At 52.4% G+C, this 9275-nt stretch overlaps 1 protein-coding gene across 5 annotated transcripts in view; it reads right to left on the bottom strand.

The window, feature by feature from the left end:
* Positions 1 to 309: 309 nt before the first annotated feature.
* The window catches only part of DUSP8 (dual specificity phosphatase 8), a 41486-nt gene continuing 32520 nt past the window's right edge, over positions 310 to 9275 (bottom strand). For all 5 annotated transcript variants that reach the window (XM_054067074.1, XM_054067073.1, XM_054067077.1 and 2 more), the window contains 4 exons: positions 5139 to 5305; positions 2793 to 2952; positions 2474 to 2597; positions 310 to 2099 (listed from right to left, as the gene is read on the bottom strand). In XM_054067074.1, the coding sequence (XP_053923049.1) occupies positions 1013 to 2099; positions 2474 to 2597; positions 2793 to 2952; positions 5139 to 5305 (1538 nt within the window). In that variant the 3' untranslated portion in view covers positions 310 to 1012. The remainder of the gene's footprint in view (positions 2100 to 2473; positions 2598 to 2792; positions 2953 to 5138; positions 5306 to 9275) is intronic.

Raw genomic sequence — 9275 nt, 5'->3', positions numbered from 1 at the left:
GCTGGGACGGAGAGGCCAGGATGGGGTGATGGCCAGGATGGGGACAGTGACTGGGATGGGGGTGATGGCCAGGATAGGGATGAGAAGCAAACAGAGACCAAGGGGTGAAAGAGCGGCAGCAGCTTCCAGAAGAGAATTTTCTGGCTCAGTTTGTGTTGTAAGAAGGTTTTATAGTTTGCTTGTTCACTTGTTCATTTCTAGAAAAAGGGCCCAGAAGAGTCTCCTGTCCCCTCGTCGCTGTGCCCGGAGAGAAGGAGGGGAAAACCTTTGTCGTCGACATGAGCTATAGAAGGAGCCACAGGCCTCAGATATTGCTTAGAAACTCGTATTTCAGATTTAAATACCATACACAGTAAAAATAGAGCTGAAAGTACCGCCCCACATTGTCTGCAAATCATTGCCAGAATGAACAGCTTCAATAAATTAAAAACAAAACAAAAAAATTGAAATATTATTTACGTTTCAATAAAAATCGCAGTAAAACCATTTACCTTTTCCTTTGCGTGTGTTTTCATTTTTTTCTTTATATTATATATAATATATATTTATATATGTATAGGGCTGCTCCAGTGCAGCATTTTTAGGTTACTTAACCAGAGAAACATTGGAGAGCATGCTTAGTGCACCAGAGTCCATGGAAGGGGCAGCTGTGGTCCCTCCACAGGCACTGTGCCCCATCCCCACAGCCAGGATTGCAACCCCTGCCCCTTGCCACTCATATTTTATGCCCAAATTTTGAGCACAGGTCTCCAAGGGCTGGGATCCCCTGCAGATGTGGGAGGAAGGACCAGGGCAGGTGCAGGAGGGACACTAAGCATCCACCATTATGTTTCCTGACTCTGGAAAGACTAATTTGCCTTCACTTCCGTTTCATCACGTGCGATCCCAAAAATGCACGCATGGGTATAAATACTCCCTCCCTAAACCCCACCATCCCCCTCCCTTCTCCCCCCAGCTTAAATAGCCCCCTGCCCTGTCCCCGTCCCTGCTCTCCGGACACCCCGGGTGGGTGTCAGGACACCTCAATGATCTCCATGCTGCCCGAAAAGCTGGACTGTTTGCCAATTTTGCCCAGCTCTTCCCGGGCCCTGCCCTCAGACATGGTCTCCTCGAATTCCATCTGGCAGCTCCTCCGCTTGAACTGCTTCTCAGCACCGGCTTCCTCATGCCAGCTGTGCCGCCCATCCCGTGGCTCAGCTCGTGCCTTGTCCCTCAGTCTGATCTCACAGCTGCCCGTCACCCCACCGCAGCCGAATGGCGGTGGATATGAGCTGGTGCCCGCAAACAGGCTCCCGCCGCTACTGCCAGTGCTGCCAGAGTCCGTGCCGAAGTACCAGCCGGCCTCACCGGAGGGGGTGCTGGGGGACTCCAGGTGCACCCCACTCCAGGTGGCGGTGGTGCCAGGAGCAGCAGCTGGCTGGCCGAGCCGTGGTGGCAGCCCGTCCTCAGTGCTGGGGCTCTTGCGTGCAGCACACACCCCAGCAACATTGAGGCTGAGCCCGTGGGCTGGGGAGCCTGCCGGGTGCCGGTGCTTCCGCCGCTGCCTCACCTTGGCCTCCAGCAGGAGGTCAGGTGCACTCGGCCGGTCAGGGCTGTCTGCCCCTGGGGAGAAAGGGCTGAGGCCACCAGCGCCTGATGGGCTGTCTAACTTGCAGAGTTTGGGGGCGTCCCCAGGGCCGGAGGGTCCAGGGGGCTCCTGCCGCAGGCCGGGGGAGTAAGCAGACTTGATGTCCAGGGAGAAGGAACGTTTCAGGCGATTGGTGTCCTGGATGCGGTCAGAGGAGAGGTGCAAGCCGTTGAGCCCCTGCTGTAGGGTGGTGGGTGACAGGACCTTCGGGGTCCCACCTTGTCGCTCGGGGTCGCTGCTGGGGGACACCGAGCCGGTGCGTCTTGGCACCTCCTCGGCCTTCTCTGAGGTAGGTGGTGGTGGGTGCCGGCCACCCTCAGCCGCCTCTGCCAGGTCCTGCTGGGCATCCCCCTCACCCCGGTCGCCCTTTGACTTCAGGGCCTTGAGGAGCTTCAGGCTCCTCTCGTACTCCAGGAGCTGACCCAGGAAGTTGAAGTTGGGCGAGATTGATGGGCGACGGTCCTTAACAAACCTGCCAAGAGGCACAGACAGCCCCAGTTGGTGCTTGGTTCTCACCTACTCCCCTCAGCCTCTGTAGGGGGAACTGGCATTGTCCAGGATCTTCTGACTAGAATTTCTGAAAGAAGGGTTCTTGGGGAACCATGGGACCTAGGGAAGCCCCAGGAGTAGACTGAGACTATCTCCTCCCTCCAGTTTTACTGCTCCCAACCATTCCTCATAGCATGCATTTTATGAAGGGAGGTTTGGTTTGGTTTCACTGGGACTCAGACAAGGGAAGACAGGGCTTCAAAAAGCTTCCACCCTCCTGCTGGACTCAGTCTGCTTGGCTTCCCTGGAGTGAAGCATACTGGCGTAACCCCTTCCTGCCCTCCTGGGAAAACTCACCTGTAAGCATCATCTGATGACATACCCATGGTCTTCATGATGTAGGCGATGGCAATGGTGGCTGACCGGGAGATCCCGGCCAAGCAGTGCACAATCACCTGGCAGCTGGATACCTTGGCCTTGTCTAGAGTATAGTAGAGGAAACAGAGAAAAACATTGATGTGGTCAGAGGTGGTGAGTAAAATTACTGTAGCCTCCCTCCTCAACCCCTTTGTATGAAAGAACAAGGGTTGCTGGGAGTAAGACTATGAAGGAAGAAGTGGTCAAGTTCTGAAGGCTGAGAACTGGAGCATCTGCAACCATTGTAACAAAAGCTCACCAATGAATTCAATGGATTTGTCCAGCCAGGGAAGCAGCTTCTCACAGTAGTTGTCATTGACAGGAATGCGCATGAAGTGACTATCACAGATGAAGTCCGGCTTGGGACATGAGTTGCTGGCGTTGAGAACATAGCTTATCCCATTCTGTGTCATTAAGTCCTAGCAAGAGAGAAGCGATCAAATGATTGGCTGAGTTCAATCCGCACCAAGTGCCGAAGATCTGCCTTGTCATACATTCCCTGCCTTTTCCCACCCCCATATTTTCCTCTGTGGATTTTCCACTGCTGCCTTGGCCTGACCATAAGGTAGTACAGCAGAGATCAGCTGAGAAGGTTGTTTCAATTCAGATGACACAGGCTTGAACCTCAGCAGATCTTTACTTTGGTCCAAGTAAAAGTAAGGAAGACCAAAGATACCAGGAAGGGGATCCCAGCATGGAACCCCACGAACCCCAGTATGAGAGGTATAGGAAAATGAAAGAAAGAACATCAGCAAAAACTCTGGCTGAAAGCTTTGAAAGCATCAGCCAAGGGAGAGAGGAGGCATCTCACCAACAAAAAGGGCCTGTCGACCAATGTCAACCCATGTCTTTGCTCCCACACCCCTCAGAAACACATCAGGAGTTCTCACAGATTTGTTACTTGTTCACAGTTCTTCACTGTGAACATACTTTCCTGTGTTAGGACATAGGCAGGCAGCAAGGGGGACCATCTCTTCCCTTCTTCTGACACTGGAGTGAACCTGGACTTGTTTTCTGTGACTTTTCTGCTTTGGCCCTCAATGGCCATAATCAATGCCCATATTTCTGACTCAATAAAATGAAATAGCACAAGGGAGACCTTAGGTAAATAAAGTCAGATGAAAAATTGCAATAAGAGGCTAAGGTTCAACCTGCAGGCCATCCTTCAGGGAACTGGCTTGCTGTGTGCGTACGGCTGCATCCACACTAACCTCCATTCCTTGCCTCCCAGGGTTACAACCAAGTTCACCTCTACGCAGTGCTGACACCAAATTTATGGCTCATCTGACTTATCTCTTTCTCTGTCCCATCAGATTAGGTGTCACCTGTACAACTGGAGCAGGTTGCTTATCATAAATGGGAGAACATCTGCGCCAGCTGCTGGGTCTCAGTGACTGGCCTGCACTATTTGAGGGGAGACCCAGAATTAAACAGTAGCAGAAAACATTGATATAAAAGACTGCTTCCGCATGTCAGAGTGCAGAAGTCATCATTGCTCCTTTGCAATGTGCTAAACAGGAGAAACATCAGCCATACATGGCTTCTGCACTTGACCCTGCTTTGCTGTCTATGAATAGAGCATGTTCTGGCCACACCGTGGGCATGGCAGAAAACACAGCTCTAAAACTCTCTGAGGAGGCATGAAGGGAAGGAATCTATCAACTTCTCTGCCTGACATTGGCTCCCCAGGACACTGCACCAGGATTTCAGCCCTGGCTCTCCAGCAGCTGGTTCCTGTCTGACCCAGCAGGCTCTGCAGAGCCTGGCCTCAGCTCGGCAGAGCCAGATCAGCTCCCAGGCTTAAATTCTTGGCATTTTTCTCTTTCATTTCCTTCTACTCCCTATATATAATTTCTCTCTCTCTCCTTTCTGTCTCTAACTCCCCTCTGGCATCATAGTTCCTTTCCTCCTTCGCCTGCCCCAGGTGAGGACACGCAGCTGGCTCCCTCCTGCTTGCGGTAGACAGGCACCCAGTGTTATTTTAACTTCAATTCCTCTTCCTTTCTTCTTGACACTATTTTTCCTTTAAACAAAATTCCTTCCCTGGCATGACATCACAGCAGAGTCCTTCCAGCACCATTAAACAGACACTTTCCCTCTTTTATTCTCTCTCCCCATAGTAAAACTTCACTCATTTTTGGGCCCTTGGGCAGACTGTCCCTGCACCGCTGTGGCTGAATACCCTAGCTTGTTCCCACAGGGATCAAAGGGTTGCTGAAAATGGTGTTATCTGGAAGCCTGGCTGGCAAGGCAAGTAGGTGCAAAGTTGTCTCCTGCCCCACACCTCCCTCCAGCTGTGGCAACTCCCCCTCCAAGCCCAGGTGTTCTCCTGGCCATGCTCCTCCTACGTCCGAGTTTGCCACAGGCATTCAGGCAGAGTCTGATCACCCCAAAGCTCATCAATATGACTCATCCTGCAACCACCCTCTCAAGCTCTGCTGAGCTCTGCCTATGCACTCCCTGCCTTCTGCCTCCTGGTGTGGTCAGACTGACCAAGTGCAGTCCTCCAACAGGGCCAGAGGGGAGTCCTTAATGCCCTCACTCCTCTGCATGGCTGGTATCCCAGATGTGCCAGGGCAGACGTGTCTCCTCAACAGGGCTGTACCTTGTTTAGGACATCTTTCTGGGAGCCCAGGTAGAGATGCGGCAGGATGCGTGTTGGGCCGATGTTGGCCACGGGCAAGCATGGCTGGGAGATGCTCATTGGCAGGATGGCAGCTGGCTTTCCCTCGCAGAGCCCTGGGAAGCAGGATGAGAAGGTGGCAAAGCCTCCTGCAGAGAAAATGGGGACATTGAGCTCATAGCAGCAAGGCTGACACCATCAGTACCCGGCACCCTGAGGCACGGGCTGGCATGCAGCAGTGATAACCCTGCAATGCTGAAAACAGAGCCTTGAGGAGTAAAAGGCCACCAGCTATCGCTAACCAGTGTAGACATGTCGTGATGACCGTGCCACGCACACATGGAGAAAGGAATGGAGACCAAGCTCTGATTTTTCCTGCTGCACCTGGATATTAATGTACATGTGAGACATGTTGCACCCCCCCTGCCTCCCTCCTGTTCTTTGCAACTTCATTCAGACAAATGACAGAAGAATAAAGTCCTTTCCTTGGCTGCCTATTACTCTGAGGAAACTAGGTTAACTCCTGATAGCAAAATCTGCCAGGGCATGATGACAACAAGTAAGCCCACTGAGGTGCAAAGCTCCCTGGGTTGGGGAGATCAGCCCAAACCTTGCCACAATGGCTACACTTGCACACTGCAGTTTCTGACAGATGTTCATTCTGCCCAGCCACACTGAACCCATAATTTCTGCCCCATCAGACTGGATCGACACATTGGCACCTGCAGGCCATTGCAGGCCATGCTCCGACCTTAGTGAATGCAAAAGCAAGCAGTACCCAATTTACTATGCCAGGCTGCTGGGCAGTAACAGCCAGCTGGAGCATCTCAAAGCCTCATACTGAGAGAAACCCCCCAGCTGGGGCCATGCTATGTGGCATCTGGCAGCCAGAGCTATTGCTACAGTGCCTGGCATGGTCAAAAGCACAGTCCAAATGTGAATGAAAATGTCTGAAAGCCAGTCCTCAGCTCAAGCAGCAAGAGCACTGACTTCAGCAGGGCAGCAAGTGTTGCTCTACCTGCACGGTAGGAAGCTCGGGGACCTGAAAAACCTTCATTCAGTGCTGTTGCATGTTCTGCATAGTTGTGTAAGGCTGCTGGTGATCCTGATTTGCTCTCACTCACCAATCACGTGTGCTGGGGTAGAAACAGTTCTAGCTAGTAGTGGCCTAACCCCATTCCCCTCCAGATGAGGACATCTGGGTGGCAGCTTGGTGCAACAGAGAGAACTTAGGATCGCATTAACTGAACAAATCTCCCTTGAAGTTTTTGCAGTCATATGAATGAGCAGATGTGGCTTGACATCACCCAAAGGAGACTTTGGGGCCTGATTGTCTTTGACCGTCAAAGCAATCAGAATGCCTCCACAAGAGCCTTCTGAAAGCCCAAGTCTCTGGACTCAGCACTACAGGAATCCCTGGCCTATCTCCACAGCTAAACAAGACATTTAATGAGTCTTTGGTAAAGACCTTGCCAGTCAGTCTCTCTCCCCTTTGGAAGCAGGGCAGCCATGGAACGTCCTCAATTTACCTCCTCCAGTACCTTGTCAGCACTACTGCTGACCTCCTGGAGCACCTCTCTGGCTGCTGGTGTGGCACGTAGGCTCTGATGGGGTGTGACTGGAGTTGTAGACAACCCACCACACAAATTTGGGAGGTGAAGGTGATGAAGAAGCCAGCACAGCACATAAAATCATGCTCACACCACCTGGGAACAACCAAAGTCCTCCATCACCCATCATCTCAGCAGCTCCTGGTGTCAGCTCCCACCACCCCAAGAGGAAGATGTCCTCCAACCAACCTCTCTCCTCCCCTCTTCTATGCTTTTCTGGCTGGCAGCTAACACAGCTCCCATTTTCAAAACCCAGCCATGCTGGGAGGGGTAGAGTTAAAGCACCTTATCTTCTCCAGCACTTCCTTTTCTCTGGCTCCCTCTGACATGATGTCACCTCTCAACTGGGACATTAAATCAGAGGAAAAGCAGGAGGCCTAGCACAGGTGCAGCGCAGCTCCAGTTACTGCTCATCCCTGCACAACATCCCATTGCCAAGGAGCATAAATCACCGTTCACAGCCCAGTATGGACACGTGCAAACCCCCTGCTTTGCTCTGCGCTTGAGTGCAACACCGTTGATGCCCAGGGGATGCTCGGGCAGAAACTCTGCAGAAGAATATCTTTCAGCCACCTTCAGGGTAGGCTGCAGCACAGATTCAGCCCTTGGGCTCGTGCAAAACAACATGCGGTTTTTTTTTTCAAAGGAACCTAGCACATTTTTTGGAGCAGGACACGTGAAAGCACAGCCTCAAGAACCGGTGCCTGTTCCAGTCTCCAGCCTCTCACCCTCATGCCTAACCATCAGGAGCCACCTAGGGCTGCACATGGCTTCGGATCACTCTTTAAAAGCCAGAAGTGTGCAGTGATCTCATAGCTAAAGCAGGTTGGGGCATGCCGCTGAGCACTCTCTCCTCCTCGCCCACCTCTGTTGGCCCTTGCCTGACATCAGATCCTCTGCCAGTTCTGCCTGGGGAAGTCCAGCCATGGGCAGAGGGGGACTGAGAAGCAGGCAGAGATGTTCACAGACAGTGCTGGCAGTACCCTTGACTGCAGTGCCTACCGTGGCATGCTGCTGGCAACTGGAGGACACTGGCACTCAAAATTATGCCCGTAGCTTGCTGCAAGTAAAGCCTCAACCCTCTGTCTGGGAGCCTTGGCATGCTCCCATCCTACCTGCTGAGGGCAGCCTGGGTTTGTGGGGAAACACTAGAGATGGGGCCGGGTACCTGCTGTCATCCCAGCCTCAGACTGATGCTCACCCCACCCTGCACTGGCTGTTCTAGCATGCCTTTCATTTTTAGAAAGCAAAGCAGCTCTTCAAAACAATGCCAAAGGCGGTGAATGTCCCTGGCTGGGCTCCAGCTGACACCTGGGCTTTCCCCCTTCCATTCCCTGGGCCATGAGTCCCAACTTTTCCGGGGAGAGAGCCCCAGAGGTGAAGATCCAGGGCACTGGGTCTGTCTTGTCTTTCCTCTTTTATTCACAGTGCTGGCACCAGGAGTGCCATTTCTCTTTGCACATGCGGAATTAAGCTTGGGAAGGATTTGCGTCTGATGGAGTAAGTTCTTGGGGATTTCTGGTTTCTTCTTGATCCTCCCCTTAAGCCCAGTGAGGGCTTGTTGGGGAAGAAATGGTCACTATGCAGCACATCACAGCTCATGGCTCTAGCACTCCAAAGGGTTCCCAAAACCATTCCTTGGAAAATCTGGTGTCTTCCTGCCTCCTGCAATTGCCTGAGGCAGAGGTGAGGCCTAGGAGAAGAGCGGGGATGTTTGGGCATAAGGAACCAACCATAAGTGGAGATGACTTAAGTGGAGACAGCCTCTGCTGAAGTTGGAGAAAGGAAAAAGCAAGAACCAGCATCATGCAGGTCTCTAGGAGGGTTCGCGGGTAAAAATCACACCCCACTTTTGAGCTCATTCAGCAATGCCTCCAGAGACACAAAAGCCTTTAGCACCCCTATAACTTCCCCTCTGCTCCCATCTTTGCCAGACCCTCCTCTCTGTGCATTTTCCAGCCGAATGACAACCTCCCAGTGAAGCTGGACTTGTTGGGAGAACAGACGCAGCAGAGGGATGGTAGGAATCCTTCCAGAGCCTATCCATTAGCCCAGGGGGAAGACACCAGTAGCATCTGTGGTACCAGCACTGCTGCAACTCTTAGGGAGCCCTACAACTTTTCCCCTTCAGCAGTCTCTCTTTGCATCAGCAGCTGCATAAGGCCCTGAGATGGAGATAAGCAAAATGTACAATAAGTCCCAGTGCTGGCATGGAAGAGGATCAGAAGGTGAAAGGAGAGAGGTGTTGGACTGCCGGGCTAAGACCCTGCCACACCTGGGGACTCCTCCACAGCCTCTGCACAGAGGCTGTCTTCCTAGACTGGAAGTGTGGAGACAGGGAAACAATGACGCTTGAAAACCTTCTCACATCTTGCTCTGATGGTAGCAGACTGACTCTTCACCTCTGGCCCTATAGACTCAGCTCCTTCAGAGTCCCTTGAAACAACCCAACAACTTGTCCTTGATGCTACACCTCCCTGACTGCAAGAAGCCATTAGAAGACAGCCTA

Source organism: Cuculus canorus, chromosome 5 (assembly GCF_017976375.1).
Source record: "Cuculus canorus isolate bCucCan1 chromosome 5, bCucCan1.pri, whole genome shotgun sequence".
Classification (NCBI taxonomy): Eukaryota; Metazoa; Chordata; class Aves; order Cuculiformes; family Cuculidae; genus Cuculus; species Cuculus canorus.
Note: the sequence above shows the minus strand (reverse complement) of the source record. Positions and strands in the feature narration are given on the sequence as shown.